The 17,172-nt window shown below is 36.7% G+C and overlaps 5 protein-coding genes across 6 annotated transcripts; 2 read left to right on the top strand and 3 right to left on the bottom strand.

Annotated features, from left to right (window-relative positions):
* The first annotated feature begins 140 nt into the window (after positions 1–140).
* On the top strand, positions 141–5,255 carry LOC9326405. 2 transcript variants are annotated; one of them, XM_021014426.1, is made up of 16 exons: positions 141–248; positions 524–735; positions 957–1,083; positions 1,202–1,248; positions 1,619–1,712; positions 1,796–2,556; positions 2,786–2,917; positions 3,082–3,154; positions 3,291–3,330; positions 3,453–3,525; positions 3,626–3,691; positions 3,834–3,911; positions 4,005–4,177; positions 4,293–4,339; positions 4,429–4,660; positions 4,763–5,255. In XM_021014426.1, the coding sequence occupies exons 2-16, from the start codon at positions 557–559 to the stop codon at positions 5,110–5,112; spliced, it is 2,472 nt and encodes an 823-aa protein (XP_020870085.1). In that variant the 5' UTR covers positions 141–248; positions 524–556; the 3' UTR covers positions 5,113–5,255. The 2 variants fall into 2 exon arrangements, with proteins under 2 accessions (XP_020870085.1, XP_020870086.1); XM_021014427.1 differs by having other exon boundaries at positions 4,302–4,339; positions 4,763–5,239.
* Positions 5,219–8,233, bottom strand: LOC9326406. The gene is made up of 6 exons (XM_021014428.1): positions 7,397–8,233; positions 6,940–7,101; positions 6,768–6,845; positions 6,574–6,639; positions 6,423–6,488; positions 5,219–6,354 (listed from the first exon to the last, which is right to left on the bottom strand). The coding sequence occupies exons 1-6, from the start codon at positions 7,670–7,672 to the stop codon at positions 5,611–5,613; spliced, it is 1,392 nt and encodes a 463-aa protein (XP_020870087.1). The 5' UTR covers positions 7,673–8,233; the 3' UTR covers positions 5,219–5,610.
* Positions 8,234–8,465: 232 nt separating this feature from the next.
* On the bottom strand, positions 8,466–9,368 carry LOC110225234. The gene is made up of 2 exons (XM_021014431.1): positions 8,974–9,368; positions 8,466–8,657 (listed from the first exon to the last, which is right to left on the bottom strand). The coding sequence occupies exons 1-2, from the start codon at positions 9,192–9,194 to the stop codon at positions 8,636–8,638; spliced, it is 243 nt and encodes an 80-aa protein (XP_020870090.1). The 5' UTR covers positions 9,195–9,368; the 3' UTR covers positions 8,466–8,635.
* A 537-nt stretch (positions 9,369–9,905) lies between these two features.
* Positions 9,906–11,855, bottom strand: LOC110225232 (protein RADIALIS-like 5). Its single transcript, XM_021014430.1, has 2 exons — positions 11,456–11,855; positions 9,906–10,121 (listed from the first exon to the last, which is right to left on the bottom strand). The coding sequence occupies exons 1-2, from the start codon at positions 11,728–11,730 to the stop codon at positions 10,094–10,096; spliced, it is 303 nt and encodes a 100-aa protein (XP_020870089.1). The 5' UTR covers positions 11,731–11,855; the 3' UTR covers positions 9,906–10,093.
* A 1,737-nt stretch (positions 11,856–13,592) lies between these two features.
* Positions 13,593–16,470, top strand: LOC9329116 (protein NUCLEAR FUSION DEFECTIVE 5, mitochondrial). The gene is made up of 2 exons (XM_002890298.2): positions 13,593–14,839; positions 15,202–16,470. The coding sequence occupies exons 1-2, from the start codon at positions 13,727–13,729 to the stop codon at positions 16,261–16,263; spliced, it is 2,175 nt and encodes a 724-aa protein (XP_002890344.1). The 5' UTR covers positions 13,593–13,726; the 3' UTR covers positions 16,264–16,470.
* Positions 16,471–17,172: the final 702 nt, after the last annotated feature.

A 17,172-nucleotide genomic window follows, 5' to 3' on the forward strand; every position in this document is an offset into this window, starting at 1 on the left:
CAAAATTAGTTACGGGATAAACTGTTGAAATTGATTTTGTTCATTCGAATTTTTGCCTTCTCCTTATGGTAGTGTCACTTTTTCTGGAAAGGTATGTCTGTAGGCCCATTAACAGCCCAATCTCTAAATTATTTTAAAAAATTGAAATATGTAAATACTAAATTTCAATAGGTACGGGTCGATCTGTGGACGGGAAGCAAAAGAGTATCCAAGAGTTCCTTCGCCGCAACCGTCGTTCCTTGTCGCCGGTAAATTCTGTTCCTCGGTTCTTCTTTTCTAGATCTCTTTTCCTCTGTTTTGACTATTTTTCTCCCTCAAAATTTCAAAATTTCTGATTCCAGATTCTTCGTTATGCAACTTTACTGTTGCTAAGCTCGTAAACCCTAGCTCGGAGAACGTTTACTACTTGAGTCTGTTTTTTTCAATTGAGTGTGGATATATCTTGAATGTTTGAGTGAAACAATTGAATTCTCGCTTTGTACATAGTAGACAATCATCAAACACTGATTGGTTGTTGCTTCAGTACCAATTCCCAGGAACAAGTGTGGACATATCAATGGATGAAGAAAGGCCTCCAAGAAGTGGTGAAGAAGAATGTAGTATATCACTGTTTGATTATTCTGTTGAGAATCATCTAAAAGCAGTGGACTCTATCAGTGATCTCTGTGGTGAAGCTAATGCTGAAATTGATGAGAATGATATCAACACATTCTCATCATCAGTTACTTTCTTGAGGTGCGTAAAAAGAGTTAATTATGTTTTCATATAGGCTTCTTAGTAGTACTGTAGAATAAGCTTATGTTGAAGAAACTTCTGACTAAAGAAAAAGAGTTTCTTTCAAATTCATTGTGAATTACATGGTTATGTAAAATGTTTCTTGATGTGACAGTATGAGTATTCTACTTAGTTGATTTAACACTCACAAATCTAATTCCTGCCTGCTGAAATTTTTATAGGGAATGGAGGCATTATAATTTCGAACCAAAGATTTTTGCATTCTACAACGAGGCTGGGAAAAGCCGTGAACCAAAGGATGCAAACTGTCAAAATTTGCCTCAGTTTTCTTCGGCACGAGCTCCGAAGGTGTGTGTAATATCTTTCCGCTAAAAGATTATATTTGACTTTGGTTCTTACCTTCCATTTACTTCTTAAATTGCTTCAACGACAATGCATTTTTGAATCAGTGTTCTTATTGGTGCAGGTTAAGATACATGACGATGAATCATCATCATCATCTGGTGAAATCAGGTAATAATTAAAACTATATGAGCTGTGATCATTTAAATTGTTCAACGGGTTTGCTGGCTATCAAAAGTAATACCTCACTCGAAGATAGAGAACTCATACAATTAATCTTGACCATGGGAGATGAACATAGGTTTCCCCAGTTAGATGAATGCTAATTCACTGCTAATGTGCTAATTTTATGTTCAAGTTCAAGAAATCACTCATGGAGTTTGGTGATTGAATTAAGCTGGTACGAACCAGGACTAGGTTGCTAATTGGTTAGACAGTACGTTGACATTGCATGTTTGTGTATATATTTCTGCTCTTGTCCCTTTTTAATTATCAACAAGAGGTGTGTTTGTATGTGATGGATTATTATTCACCTGTGCAGCAAGGATTTTGTGATGCATGTTGGAGGCTCTGTTTGGGCATTGGAGTGGTGTCCCAGGGTTCATGGGAATCCAGACGCTCAGGCTAAATGTGAGGTGATTAGGTCATATTTTCTGTTTCAATACTCCGTAGAAATGGGAATCTTAGGTTTTCATTGTTATGAACGTTATTGTTGCAGTTTCTAGCTGTGGCTACTCATCCGCCTGACTCATACAGTCACAAGATAGGTATTCCTCTTACAGGTCGAGGCATCATTCAGATATGGTGCATTATAAATGCCACTTGCAAGAAAGATAGCGCCCATTTTTCAGAGAAGAGTAAAAAATTGACAGGAAAGTCTCGAAAAATACCATCTGGTGAAACTACTGAAACAACAGAACCTAAGAAGCCGAGAGGCAGGCCCAGAAAGCATCCAATAGAGACAATAGAGACAACAGAGCCTAAGAAACCAAGAGGTAGACCTCGAAAGAAGAGTACTGCCGAGTTACCTGTTGAGCTTGATGAAGGTGTTCTTTACGTTGAAGCTCTGTCTGTTCGGTATCCGGAAAATTCAGTTGTTCCCGCAACTCCTCTTCGGATACTACGAGAAACTCCAGTAACAGAAACTAAGGTCAACAATGAAGGTTCAGGACAAGTGTTGTCTTCGGAAAATGCAAATATCAAGCTTCCTGTACGGAGAAAGAGACAAAAAACTAAAGGTACTGAGGAAAGTTGCAAACCCATGCTATTAGAAAATAGTGAAGCTGTTGGAAATGTACCGGGCGAACCGTCCCCAGGTATTTCTCAAGGCATAGCTCTTCCAAGGGTTGTCTTATGCCTGGCCCACAATGGAAAAGTTGCCTGGGATATGAAATGGCGTCCCTTATATGCCAATGATTCTCTTAAGAAGCATAGAATGGGGTATTTAGCTGTCTTGCTGGGGAATGGATCTCTGGAAGTGTAAGCTAACTACTTCTTCTCTTCTTTTTATCCTAATGCATTCTATGCCCTGCACGATTTTTCCCTTCTGCTCTGATATCTATCACCATATGCCACCTCGTCTTTGTTTTCAACTGCATTGAGAGATTGTATGCAAACTTAGTTTGTGTACTCATATTTTCAATCTGCAATGAGAGAGCACCTTTCTAGACTGCATATACTATGCAAAATAATGAACGACCTTATGCAGGTGGGATGTTCCAATGCCTCAGGCAACATCAACTCTATATTTATCTTCAAAGAAAGCTGCGACTGATCCCCGTTTTGTGAAACTGGCTCCCGTTTTTAAATGTTCAAACTTGAAGTGTGGCGATACAAAGAGGTCAGTAGGTTTCTTCCCTTTTTCCAGCTTTTGCATGTTTTGTGGAATGGAAAAGAAAGCAGTCCTTCTATGTTTCAAGAGTTGCATATAAAAATGATTTTTTCTTTCCTTATGCTTTCTCTATTGGCTTTCTCTTGATGTGGTGCTCGTCTATTTTTGTACAGTATTCCTTTGACAGTTGAATGGTCGACTTCAGGGAACCCTGATTTCTTACTGGCTGGTTGCCATGATGGCACGGTAAATTATATCACTTTCTTCACCGTCTCCATCATATTTTTGTCTCTGTTTTCTTGCATTTGTGTAAATGTATTCAGGAACAAGAACTGCAGTGCTTAATTGTGTGGACCCCGTTATTTTTGTTATCTTGCATCAGGTTGCTCTCTGGAAGTTTTCTACAACGAAATCTTCAGAAGGTAAGACCTGATATGTTTGTCCTGATGCGGTGATGCCAGATGGTTTCTTTTCATATTGTAGCCAGAGAGAGTGATTTCATCTGTTTATTTCATATTTACTTTTCCAGATTTTTTCTATGCAGATACAAGACCTTTACTTTTCTTCAGCGCAGATACAGCTCCTATTAGGGCAGTTGCATGGGCTCCTGGTGAAAGGTCTGTGACGTGAAATCACACCCATAATATCAAACTACTGCTACATATCTTCTGGAGAGAATTTACTTATTAATCAAAGTAATTTCTGAAAATTTTCCAGTGATCAGGAAAGTGCAAACATAGTAGCTACTGCTGGACATGCAGGTCTGAAGTTTTGGGACTTACGGTACACTTCATTAAAATATCAGCTATTACATCATTTTCTTAAAACTTTGATGCTGATGCAATTAATTAACAAGACTGTACTGTTTAATGTCTATTTGACTCGTGCCATAGCTTATTGCTTGCTTGCTATGTTTTTTCTGCAGTGATCCGTTCCGTCCTTTATGGGATTTGCACCCAGTACCAAGGTTTATTTACAGCCTTGATTGGTTACAAGATCCAAAGTATCAATCGCTGCTCTATCCTCAGTTGATTATACAGTCTTTAGATCAATGGTTTGAAGTCCTGATTAAATATGGGGTTTTAAATATCTGTAGATGCGTTTTATTGTCCTTTGACGATGGAACATTAAGAATCCTAAGCTTGGTGAAGGTTGCGTATGATGTTCCTGCTACTGGAAGGCCTTATCCTAACACGAAACAGCAAGGGTTAAGCGTTTATAACTGTTCAACTTTTCCCATCTGGAGTATTCAAGTATCAAGGCTAACAGGTAAATGTTCTTTATGGGCTTGTCTTTGTGTTCAAATATTCATAATCATCGGTTCATCATAATAAATAAGGTCAAAGTATAAATCAACTCGAGAATTAACTATATAACTTCTCAGGAATAGCAGCCTATTGCACTGGGGATGGGTCGATTTTCCATTTCGAGGTTTGTATAAACTGCACAATTACTTTCACCTCTTTTGTTCTTTTTCAATTTCTTTAAGATTTCCTATTGTCTTGTTGGGATTACTACAGCTTACGACCAAAGCAGTGGAAAAAGACACGAGAAATCGGACTCCACACTTTCTCTGTGGACAATTGACAATGAAAGATTCCACCTTTATAGTGCATAGTCCAGTTCCAGACATCCCGATCGTATTGAAGAAACCGGTTGGTGAGACCGGTGAAAAACAGAGATGCCTTCGAAGTCTTTTGAATGAATCTCCTAACCGATACGCATCTAATGTTTCAGATGTTCAGCCTCTTGGTCAGTTGAAACTCTACTATAGAGACCGTCTGACCAGTCTCTCTAATATGGTCAATCTCCTGAGTACCTTAGTCCTTATCTTGGTTTACTTGATTTTTGCAGCTTTTGGACACGAAGAGGATCCAGGTTTAGAGTCTGAATTCGAAGGAACAAACAACAAAGCACCAAAGTCAAAGTCTAAAAAGGGAACGAAGAACATTGGAGAAGAGGACGAGAACAGCAGGGCATTGGTTTGTGTTAAAGAAGATGGCGGAGAAGGAAGAAGAAAAGAAGCTAGCAACAATAACAATGGAACGAAAGTAGAAGGGTTCCCGCCTAAACTGGTGGCAATGCATCGCGTGCGGTGGAACATGAATAAAGGAAGTGAGAGATGGTTATGTTACGGTGGAGCCGCCGGGATTGTTCGGTGTCAAGAGATTGCTCCAACCTCAAATTGGAAACCTCAGAGATGACACTAAAGTCCCTTGTAACAACTATATAACATCTTTAAGTATTTATTCCAAAAAAAGAAAGGTAGGGTCTTGTTGTAACAAAAGAACCGTATATGGAAGAAACTGATTCAATTGAAGAACTTTTTGATTCTGCGGTCAAAAAAGGGAACAAACCCTGAAATATGTTATAGAACTGATCAAGACCGGAAGGAACTTCAAGCGAGAAGCAAACAGATTCCGGATGATCTTACAAAATGGCACTTTTAACTCTGTGCCAAATAACCCTAAATCTTACAATGGTACAACATTTGCTATTACCTTGTAAAAACAAAACAGAAACTCCCGAATACTAATCTTGGATAAGTTTAACAATAATCCAACTTTTGTTTGGTGGATGAGTATGACTCTTGTTTTGGTGTTTCAGTAAGAAAGCCGAAACAATGCGAAAATGCCCCGGACAAAAAGAAAGGGATCTTGAAGTACCTTTAGTGTTTTAACTGGTAAGATGAAGAATATGAGTTATCCGACTTGCATCCGACATTGACGGCCATGGAGGTTCTTGAGCCTTGTGAGTTCTTTCCGTCTCTTTCTCGCTTCCGCTGCAGCCAAAGATCCTTGCTTTTTCCCCGGTAGAGAAATCAAAACATGGTGACCAGGCGGCATCAGTGTAACTCCATTAGTTGTCTCAGAAACATCTTCATGCTTTAAACTATAATCTTGTTGCGTTATAGGAAAATCATCTCCTCCTTCTGAGAGGACTTCAGTTGCAGATTCGTTGAGATCATATAAAGGTCTGGTTTCGGGTGAACCAGAGTCTTCTTCTTTGATTCTTGTTGGTAGATGGGACCGCGGAGTTTCTGTGACCTCTATCGGTCTTGCAGAAGAATCATCGATATGGTGCCCGTTTGAAAAAGTACCTCTTTGTGTATTTTGAAGCCCGAAGGGAACACTGTTGCTCTGATCAGGAGGAGGGAGAAACCAAGGGCAAGGTACAACGTAAAAATGAGTTTTTTGCCCATTATCATCTGCAGGATTTTCATGCTCCTGTGAGGTCATACTTTTAGCAGAAGGTCCTCCCGATGTGGCGAATTCAAGTGGCGATATCGTTGGATTTGATGATTGAGTAACATGAGGCCAGCAGAAAAGCTGATACGGATTCTGGTTGTAGAAGTAAAACGGAGTAGATGATGTAGACATATCAACTTGTGATGGTTTGGTCGATTCTTCAGGTTCTTTTGTATCGGGTTTCACTGACTTCGATACCTGTAAAAACAAACGGCAAATCAGATATGGCTCCTGATACTGATATGGTGTTTGATAGATTGTGTAACCTGTTCCTTTAAATGCTTGTTAATCGTCTCCAAAGACTGAAACTCTTTCAAAGCCCAATCCTTTTCCTGCCAGCAGAAATGCCATTAGCTATTACAACGGTCTCTAACACTATAGCTAGGTGGAAATGTAAATCGAATGGTTTTTACTCACCCTCCTCAAATTCTCATTCTCATATGTCAGATCAGCTGCTTTTTTACTCAACTCCTCGCACATTGCCTGGATATATAAGGTGTAAATACTTAGCAACACTAGTGTATTAATTCAGCTAATTTCCCAATATGGACCTTGATGATAGAAACAAGCCATCACTAAACCAACTCAATCTACGGTGTAGTTAACAATACCTGTCTGCGCCGAATTGTCTGCCTGGCAGATTCTCTGTTAGCTAAAATTCTTCGGATTCTACGTTCTTCTCTTTCAGCCTAGAGAGTAGTATTAGCAAATAAGTTCAAAACAAAAGTGTCAAAAAAAAAAAGAAACAAGAATAGAAAACTTTTGGACTTCTTGTAACCATACCTCACTCAAATTTTGCCTCGATCGGCCACAGCCATTTGATCGACTACACCTAAGTGTAGAAGCAAGATTTAGTTTAGGTGTTTCACCATTCATTTCAGTTTTAACCGGAGCTTTAGTTATTGGTTGAACTTCTTCTTCCTCTTCTTCTTTCACTAATCGTTCCTGTTATATAAACATCTTTATTATCATCATCATCAGATTGTTTAACCAATAGCTTAACTTGGTAAATGACCAAATAACTCTTCAAAATCTTCTAAATCATGACATAACAAAGTGCATCAATGGTATCCACCAAATCAGTGTAATCACTATTTCTTGACTATTCCAAAATCGATTATTTTGGATCTAAAACACACAAAAAACATTAAAGTTTCACAATTCTAAAAACAGAACCAATGAGAGTGAGGTATTGAAAAGACAGACTAATAAAAAAAAAGGGAAAGCGAAGAGACAGAACCTCAGCTAGATCCGGAGTAGGTAACGTTTCAGAGTCAGGTGGTTTCAAAAGCGAGTCAGACGGAGGAGACTCAGTCTTAACTCGCTTCCTCACTCGTTTCCCTTTACTTCCCCAACTCGCCGCAGATTCGAAAACCTCCTCTCGCATTATCGCAAGCTGCGCTAAATCCGCCAATGCCTCTGCCGCCTCCATCTCCGTCATATTCGCCGCCGCCGTATCCTCTTCCCCAGACGAAGACGACGAGCAACAACTCGATGATATAGGCTCCAACTCCATCAACAAACCAAAAAAAATTCAAAAACCAAAAGATTTTTCCTCCAACAAAAAATAAGTGCCAAGAAGAGAAAAAAAATAAGAGAGAGAGAGAGAAAGGAACTGTAACTTCTCTCGAGAAAGAGAGAGAGAGGGGGAAAAAAAAATGCCAAAGAGGAGCCCACAGATGGTGAGAGAGTGACACGTGTAATGCCAGCTCATCGTCTACAATTGGTTGCTTAAGTATAGCCCATGTATCTGTGACCGCCACGTATCGCTTTTAGTTACCAAGTCAGCATACTCGGCACGTGCGGGGTTGTGTCGTGCGTGCGAAGCCGAGATTTGGGACCGCCGCGACGCGAACCTCAGAACTGGGAAGAGGCGCAGAGTTTAAGATTGCAAGGTCGGTTTTAGAGGTGCTCAGATTGCGACACGTGTGGTGGTTTTATTGGATATTTACGTGGCGACGTCTGAGCCATGAGATTCAGTGGTGAATAATTACGGCTGAACTTTTTTGGGTGCATCCACCAACACACAATCATTTTTGTTCTAGACCTCTTTCTTGGACATGCTAATGGGCCGGGTAATAAGCCGATTGATATATAACAACTGGCCCATCGCAATCATAGTTTAGTTGTGAAAATGTTAGAGCAAGTTTATGGCCGTCTAGTATCTAGAGCAAGTTTTAGAACATTGGTATAGATGTTAACGGATATAGAAATGGGCCTAGTAATGTATGATAATGGACACATCCTTGTGAAACTACACATTGTGTCACATCATATATTACTTGAGAAATGATTTACGATATATGATAAGAAGAATAATCGAGCTTATGCATTTTGTTTAAAAACATTGGGTTACCGGTTACAATGTATGCATTGAAGATTAAATAAATGAAATCAGTTACACATAAGTCGATTTTTTTTTTTCCGCTCTATTTGGTATAACACACCACAACTTAAGGAACTTTGCTTATTCATCCTTTTAGAAGTGGATTCCCCATTCCCTACAGAAAGATAATAAATAACATATTAAGGAATGATTATGGAAATTATTAAGCAAAAATGGTGCTTACTGTTTATAAAATCATAAAAACGTAATTTGAAATGCTCAGATCTTATAATGGTTAAGTGGATATTAAGGACCAATTATGTATATATGCGCAATAGTTTGATTCGGTGTTCGAAAAAAAAATGTGGTGGTGCTGTATGTATTATCATGTTGTGATTGTATTGTAAGAAATATAAATAAAAATTACGGAATAGGAAAACAGATTTTTGTACCAAAAAGATCAAAAATATTCAAAAGAATCGTAGACGTACTTGGCTTTTTCACTGAACCATCCGTAAACGGATTTGACGGTGGATGATACGGTGTCAACGGCTTGTGGGCCGCCGTGTTCATTGAATGCATTGGTGACACCCGTCACGGCCGAGTCTATCCTCTGCCCAACCGTCGGCTGTTCCTCGGCCAAGATATCCACCGAATTTATCGAAACAATTAGCAATACCGACAACAGCACGGCCACGGATATTTTCGCCATCTAATCTCCGACAAACTTGTATGCTTCTTTTTTGTTTGGTTATTAAAAAAAAAGAGAATGATTTAAGCACTAGAGGTAGCTCGTAAATTTTCTTAAGCTTGTCAACTATGTATTTACGCGTTTTTCGTGTTTTGTTTGGTTTAATTTGAAAGTTCCTTATTTATATGCGAAGGAGATTTAAAATTTGGTTTTAGTTAACGGTGTAACGCTTTGCCCAAAAAAAAAAAAAAAAAAAGTTAACGGTGTAACGATCCAACGTTGGTGGCCGTTACGCCGAAAATAGTACGACGTGAGATGGCTTTAGTTTCATGCCAGTTCCAAATTAAGCAACAGTTTTATGGTTTTCGTATTCATTTTTTTTGGGGGTCCATATAGTGAATTGGTGATATTCGTTTTCTTTAAAACTTTCTTATAAATGCTTTAACGCTAAAAAACGTTATAAATGTAGATGTTTTAGCTTTAAATTTAATTAGTTTATTTAATTTGATAAACAAAAAGTGATTGTTTAAATATTTATCAAGCTCTAGATGCTAACCAACTCATTGGTTGGAGGATTTTGTAGGGGAACATTCAAGTCTTTGCATTGCGATTTCAATCATGGTACAATGGAAATTGAGATTACGTACGAAATGGGAATCAGTTGTTTTACTAGGTGGAAGAGATGTAAAATAGCTTATATTGATAAAACCCATCGATAAAACAAAAACATAAAAAGTTGACAAAATAGATTAGAATTATAAATAAACTAAACCACAATAGCTACATGAAGATTAAACAGAGAAAATAAGAAGCACAATGAAAAGGGAACGATACACTCATCAGTAAGAAATTAAAGAAGAAAACATATCCCTTTGAATCCTTATATATATATTGCAATCTTCACATCAATGTAACAGACTTCACTGGATTCTCATATTCTTCATTAATCTGTCAAAAAAAACAACAGAGTAATTAATATAACTTTAGTATTTGATCAATTAACAAAAGCCTTTTCGAACTCCATTTAAACAACTTGACACTAAGAGCATCTTTAAAGGTAATTAGCTCTTAGCAAATTCTTAAGTAGATCTTAGGCATTAATTGATTTAATTTAATTTAAAAATCAAATTTATAGTTAAGAGACGTCTCTTAGCTAAGAGCCAAAACTGAAGCTAAGAGACAGCCACATGTCCGTGTATGAGTGGTTGATGAGTTAAATTAGGCGTGGATAAATAAACCGAACCGAAATCGGTACCGAACCGATATATTTCGAATAACCGAAAATACCCGAAATACATTTCAAAATAATTAGTTATTTATAGACTAAATAATCAAAAATACTTGAAAATATATAAAAATAGTAAAAATACTCGAACATAACCGAAAAATATCCAAAAATACTCAAAAATAACCGAAATATCTGAAAATATCCTTAGCAAACTAACTGAATGAAGAATGCATCAACAATTGAAGAATGATTTGGTCGAGCATATATACACAAAATATTCCAGAAATTAAGTTTAAAACATTTGTGTTTTATGTTATTTATGTTATAAATTGTATATCATGTATGTTTTACTTTTTTTAATTTGCAATAATTATAAATTTTATTTTTATATTAATATTTTTTCTTCTAAGAACCACATGTTAAGAGCTTACCTTAATCATACAAAAATCTTAACTCAAAAATACTATCTCTTAACAATAACTTTTACAAATAAATTACTTAAATATTGCTAAAAAGTATTTCTAAGAGACTACCTATAATAATGCTCTAAAGATAGCACTTTTGTTGATCACCAACCAGTGAAAAGTTAGAGTCACTTTTGCATATTTGTATATACCGTTATATCTAATCATATACGAATAGTATAGAATTAGATATATACATATATAACATCTTATCATACATATATACGATTCAAAAGTTAAGGACAATGTGCATGTGATGATGCACAAACAGGATTAGATTTCATGTGACTCATTTCCTTTTATTGAGAATGCCGGAAATAGAAGGGATGGTGCGTGTGGTTGCATGTTTCTTATTATTATACCTATTATTCTATTATTATATAGTACAACCTTCATCACTAATTTTAATATACTACTATACCAAAAGAACTCATTCAAATTAGTCCAATACTTACCAGATTTTAACGAAACATATGTTCTGTTATATCACTATAGAAATCACGAAAACAACTGTAAAATCTTAGACAAAGAAAAATTCACAAAAACGACCACAAGTTCTAAAAGATTTGGTAAGGGCAAAAAGATTGTACCTCAAATCAAAATCATTGATGCCTCTTGATTTACTTCCAACATCGACAGTTTTGTATTTAGGCAAAGGTACTAAGTCTTGTTCGATGTTCATGAGATCTTCAACGAGGATGTCGTAGTGACGTTTGACTTCCTCTGCAGATTTACTTCCGACTGCTTTAGCCACGTTTTGCCAACGGTCGGGAGTGTCTTTATCGTAAACGGCTAAAGCCCTCTCGAACATCTTGTTTTGCTTAGACGTCCAAGAGGAGCTCGAGCTCATAGAACTAGAGGCCATTTTATTTAAATTCTTTTGGGAACATATGAGATATATAGGGAAACAATAAAAGAGAAAGAAAAGGGATCGATACGATAAGTTACGAATACAAACGAATGCCAAAATAGGCTCCTTATATGGAGGAAAAGAGAGTTGAGAGATTCAGATTCCGCAAGTTGTAGTATTTATCCAATATTTTTTTGGGTTATATACCAAAATAAAGAATTATAATTCTTTTTATGGGTCTACATTTTTTAGGGTCCATACGGCTTTTGAGAGAATAGTGTGTCGAGAAGTCAACCGTTAATTAACGCTCATATGTGTTTTTATGAGATTCAAAATTAGCAACCTCTTTTTTTTTTTTTTTGATAACCAACAACCTCTTTAATTTATAGGGTTTTAACGTTTAATGGTTATTTGTTGAGCCCTATGGCTTGCAAGGTAGCAAAATCATCTTTTGGTTTTAACATAATAACATAAAGGAATCATTAAAAACTCAAAAGAAAAGTGAAACACATTGGTATTCATAGAAAAAAAGAGTGGACAAACAAGATCCCGTCTTTTATACTCCAATGAATCAGATTCACCTTAGCTATAATGTAAGTACAAATTTGTGCTAGTACGATGAATTATGAAAGTTTATTCACATAAGAAATATTTTTTGTTAGACTGGAAAAATGGTTTTATATATATAATCATCGTTTAATTTGTTGTGAAAACAAAAAGAAAAATTTCTGAAGGTCGAATAACGGATTCGATATGTCATCTCCTGTACCAAACTTCATGGAGATTTTTAATAAACTTCATTTTGTTATTATCGATTATATATAAAATAATAATAATTTGAAGGAGATGGATCGATACTCTTGAGCACTTTGTTTTGATTGTAAAACTTATCTCGTGTGATGGAGAAAAGCAAATTTGGACGACAAGCATTCTGATAAGAGCCACTTAAAATTTGCTGAAAAAGAATAATACCATAAGAGATATTATCGTCTCCTTTTGGGATAAAATTCCAATATCCCTATTTATGCATTGATTCTCATTCATAGTTGTATTTTTATCCTTTCTTGTGTTTTAAGAATATGAATTTATTTTAATAGTTATAACAAATTATATGCTTCATTATTTCCTTTTATATACAAAAAATATATATGTACGATTGATTCTAATGATTATATAAGAATTTGGAGATTTAGTGTGGTCTCATAGCATAATAATATCTTTTTGAAATTCGTCTATGGGGGCAGCAAACACACCACATAACATCTATTGTGACAAGTTTTAGTCACGTCGTACAAGTTAGAAGATAAGGCGACTCATTCTTATTGAAAGTTAGGTAATTTGATTTTAGTTTTGGATGTTGTCACCTTTGTCGTCACTCATTCTTATTCAAGTACTAGGTAATTTGATTTTTGTTTTTAGTATTAGTTAACCTTTACGTAATCATTTTATTTTGTGTTAATTGTATATATCAATTTTTTTCTTACAATATCAAATAATTGCCACGATTACGGCAAGGTCCACAACTATACGAAACCTTAATGTAGTTATGACTTAGAAACACCTATCTCTTGTAACACCTATCTCTTGTAATACCTATCTTTCATTTATATGATATTTACAAGTTTTACAAAAAAAAAAAGTTATGACTTAAAAACACTAGTTACAATTTGGAAAGAAAGCAGACTTCTTTGGAAATGCACTAAGGCCAACTTTGACAAATTTGTTTGGCGTATGATATGTTTGAAATTGGGGAAAATTGATATGGGCTCTCAGCACAGGGTCAAAACAGAAAATTTTAAATGTATAGGATAGCTTGAGATTATTCATAAACTTGAGGGCTCTTTTTGCTAAATACCAATAAACGAAGAGAGAAACGGCAACGCAGCCCTAATTCGAGTTCCATTTCTGTGATCTTGACCTCTTCCTTCCTCACTCAATTGTTTAGCTAAAGTTAGGGTTTTGCCGAGATTTATCGTTCTATCTTCATCTCTGTTAAACCCTTCAGAGAAAGATGAAGTCTTTCCTTGTCTCTCGACAAGCGATCCACCGTATTTCACTATTAACTTCAAAAACCCCAACTTTCTGCAGAAACTTCTCCGCCATTACATCTTCAATTTCTCACTCTGATCGTCATCTAAGAAGCTATGACGAACAAACCCATTTCCAAAATGAAAAAATCCCTAGACCCATTTCATCTTTCAATCGATATTTCCACTTTACTCGCGAGTCCCGACTCAGTGAGTCCAGTGCCGCCATTGACGACTCAAATGACCAGGAAGAAGACGACGAAGAAGAAGATGGGACCACAAACGAGTTCCTCTCACGATTCGTTTGGATAATGCGTGGGAAAGTCTCAGAAGCTTACCCAGATTGTGACAAGAAGATGGTTGATGGTATGCTTCTGCTTATTGTAGAGAAAGTTGTGGAAGAGATCGAAAGAGGTGGTTTCAATAAAGTTGGATCAGCTCCACCTTCGCCGTCATCGGAGTTTAGCGATGATCTATGGGCTACGATTTGGGAAGTTAGTAATACAGTGTTGAAAGATATGGAGAAAGAGAGGAAGAAAGAGAAGATGAAGCAATACATTCAATCTCCTGAAGTGATGGAGATGTGTAGGTTTGCTGGAGAAATTGGTATTCGTGGTGATTTGCTTAGAGAACTTAGATTCAAATGGGCTAGAGAGAAAATGGAAGACGCTGAATTTTATGAGAGTTTGGAACAGCAACGTGATTTGGATAATGCAATAAGGGACTCTGAAACAGTGGATGGAGAAGTAGAAGAAGAAGGGTTTGTTCCCTCTGATGAAATTGAGTCTAGGAGTATCTCTCTTCCTAAACGAAAGGGGAAGTTTAAGTACAAGAGTTACGGGCTTGAGTTATCGGATCCGAAATGGGTTGAAATGGCTGATAGAATTCATGAAGCTGAGGAAGAGGCTGATTGGAGAGAGCCTAAACCTGTTACTGGAAAGTGCAAATTGGTTATGGAGAAGCTTGAGTCTTTGCAGGAGGGAGATGATCCTTCAGGGTTGCTTGCTGAATGGGCTGAGTTATTGGAGCCTAACCGTGTGGATTGGATTGCTTTACTTAATCAGTTGCGAGAAGGAAACACTAATGCATACTTACAGGTTAGACTTTGGTTTACATCCTCAAAATGACTTCCACTAGATTCGTTCTTCTGAAATTCATAATCAAATCAAACTTTGATGCCTAGTCGTTTTGGTGTATTGGCCTACTCCTATAGTGTTGGATCTTGACTAATTTCCCCAATTGTTCGAATTAAGCTTTTTTGCTATATCGGTCATTTGATGGAGTGGAAGTTCTGTGGTTTGATTTCGTTAGTTCTTTTAATGGGATTCTTGCTGTTGTTTAATTTGTTACTCTAGGTTGTTTGTTCAATCAAGATGGTGGTACTTGTATGCATATGTCTAACATAGGTTTGGAAGAGATGATTTTTAATCAATTGGTACTGGTTTTGATATTTCAACAGGTGGCAGAACGTGTCCTGGATGAAAAATCGTTCAACGCTAGCATCTCAGACTACTCAAAACTCATCCATATCCATGCTAAAGAAAATCACATTGAAGATGTTGAGAGGATTCTAAAGAAAATGTCTCAAAATGGGATCTTTCCAGACATTTTAACCGCCACTTCGTTGGTTCATATGTACAGTAAATCAGGCAACCTTGAGCGTGCAACAGAGGCATTTGAAAACTTGAAGAGCTATGGGTTACGGCTAGACGAGAAGATCTACGAAGCCATGATCATGGGCTATGTAAACGCTGGCAAGCCTAAACTAGGTGAGAGGTTGGTGAAAGAGATGCAAGCAAAGGAGTTGAAAGCCTCGGAAGAAGTTTACATGGCTCTGCTTCGAGCTTATGCACAAATGGGAGATGCCAATGGAGCTGCAGGGATTTCTTCTTCAATGCTGTATGCATCAAACGATCCACTGAGCTTTGAAGCATATAGTTTATTTGTGGAAGCATACGGGAAAGCAGGGCAGGTGGATAAAGCTAAAAGCAACTTTGATGAAATGAGAAAGCTTGGCCACAAACCTGATGACAAGTGCATTGCAAATTTGGTCCGAGCATATAAGGGAGAGAACTCATTAGATAAGGCACTGAGACTTTTGTTGCAGCTGGAGAAAGATGGGATTGAAATAGGTGTGATCACTTACACAGTTCTTGTTGATTGGATGGCTAATCTCGGGCTTATCGAGGAAGCTGAGCAGCTTCTGGTAAAGATCTCTCAGCTAGGAGAAGCTCCACCATTTGAGCTCCAGGTGAGCTTGTGCTGTATGTATTCTAGTGTGAGGAACGAGAAGAAGACTCTTCAAGCTCTTGGGGTTTTGGAAGCTAAGAGAGATCAAATGGGACCTAACGAGTTTGACAAAGTTATAACTGCGTTGAAAAAGGGTGGGTTTGAAAAAGATGCGAGAAGAATGTATAAGTATATGGAAGCTCGAAAGTTTTTGCCTTCACAGAGATTGCAGATGGATATGGTTGCACCACCTCGAGCTTTTGGGTCTGGATCTGGTAGAGTGAGACGGTAAGAAACTCGTAAGTGGAAAAATCTCAAAACTTATTTATCATCCTGTGTTCAATCTTCTGAGTCAACTCACATTCCGAGTTTCCATTGATTTAAAAACTGTAGCTGTGTTCTGTAATAATACCGCTCCTTGGAATTTGGATATCTGTTTACCGCTTCTAAAAAAAGTTTAAATGTTTCTCTAGAAGAATCATAAGCTCTCTTTTGAACATTCTCCTCTCAGATCATTTCAACCATAGTAACCTTATCATTAGCCTTATTTGTTTCTTACTCTCTCCGTTTCAGTTTAGTTGTCGTTTTATGATTTAAATTTTGTTTCATAATAGTTGTCGTTTTAGGTTTTCAATGCAAATGTTTGGTGAAAATTTCAGTTTTATCCCTACTGTTTTAATGTTTTGGCCAATTAATTTTTTTATAAAATATATTAACAAAGGGTAAAACAGAAAATTTAATGTTTTTCTTAATTTGTGTGAATTAAACGACAACTAAAACGAAACAGAAGGAGTATATTGGTTTTGACGTATACCTCAACTTTGTAAAAACGGAAAATACAATTTTCTCCATCAAGTGGATATAACTTCAATAAATTCGAGGAGATAATGTACAAGTCCAACTGCATTTCTTAATAGAAGTTTTTACAAATAAAAATAATAAAAATAATAAAAAGTTATAGAAGAAATGAAAGAGAAGTTCTTCAAAATCTTATTTAAGAGTCGGTACTAAAACGAAAATTACACATGTAATTTTGTCTGTGGTTTCTCGGTATTATTACTTTTTATTATCTTTTTTTGTCGTCTGCATTTATTATTTATTGCAAATTATGAAAACTGTTATATAGACGATTTTACAACGAACAATTCATTCCGACTCTTATTAGATCTACGATCGCATTCTTCATGCTCACCTCCTCACT

Source organism: Arabidopsis lyrata (genome assembly GCF_000004255.2).
Source record: "Arabidopsis lyrata subsp. lyrata unplaced genomic scaffold ARALYscaffold_1, whole genome shotgun sequence".
NCBI classification, from domain to species: Eukaryota; Viridiplantae; Streptophyta; class Magnoliopsida; order Brassicales; family Brassicaceae; genus Arabidopsis; species Arabidopsis lyrata.

Bases quoted from the DNA above. Each gene is read 5' to 3' on its own strand.
- LOC110225234 (XM_021014431.1), bottom strand. From the start codon at position 9,194: ATGGCGAAAATATCCGTGGCCGTGCTGTTGTCGGTATTGCTAATTGTT. The intron at 8,658-8,973 runs GTACGTCTACGA...ATCTTTCTGTAG, and splicing joins TGGTTCAGTGAAAAAGCCAA to GGAATGGGGAATCCACTTCT.
- LOC9326405 (XM_021014426.1), top strand. From the start codon at position 557: ATGGATGAAGAAAGGCCTCCAAGAAGTGGTGAAGAAGAATGTAGTATA. The intron at 3,155-3,290 runs GTAAATTATATC...ATCTTGCATCAG, and splicing joins CTGGTTGCCATGATGGCACG to GTTGCTCTCTGGAAGTTTTC. The intron at 4,661-4,762 runs GTCAGTTGAAAC...TGATTTTTGCAG, and splicing joins TTCAGATGTTCAGCCTCTTG to CTTTTGGACACGAAGAGGAT.
- LOC9326406 (XM_021014428.1), bottom strand. From the start codon at position 7,672: ATGGAGTTGGAGCCTATATCATCGAGTTGTTGCTCGTCGTCTTCGTCT. The intron at 6,846-6,939 runs GTATGGTTACAA...ACTACTCTCTAG, and splicing joins CGAGGCAAAATTTGAGTGAG to GCTGAAAGAGAAGAACGTAG. The intron at 6,355-6,422 runs GTTACACAATCT...TTGTTTTTACAG, and splicing joins ACAAGCATTTAAAGGAACAG to GTATCGAAGTCAGTGAAACC.
- LOC9329116 (XM_002890298.2), top strand. From the start codon at position 13,727: ATGAAGTCTTTCCTTGTCTCTCGACAAGCGATCCACCGTATTTCACTA. The intron at 14,840-15,201 runs GTTAGACTTTGG...ATATTTCAACAG, and splicing joins ACACTAATGCATACTTACAG to GTGGCAGAACGTGTCCTGGA.
- LOC110225232 (XM_021014430.1), bottom strand. From the start codon at position 11,730: ATGGCCTCTAGTTCTATGAGCTCGAGCTCCTCTTGGACGTCTAAGCAA. The intron at 10,122-11,455 runs GTACAATCTTTT...TTTTTTTGACAG, and splicing joins ATCAATGATTTTGATTTGAG to ATTAATGAAGAATATGAGAA.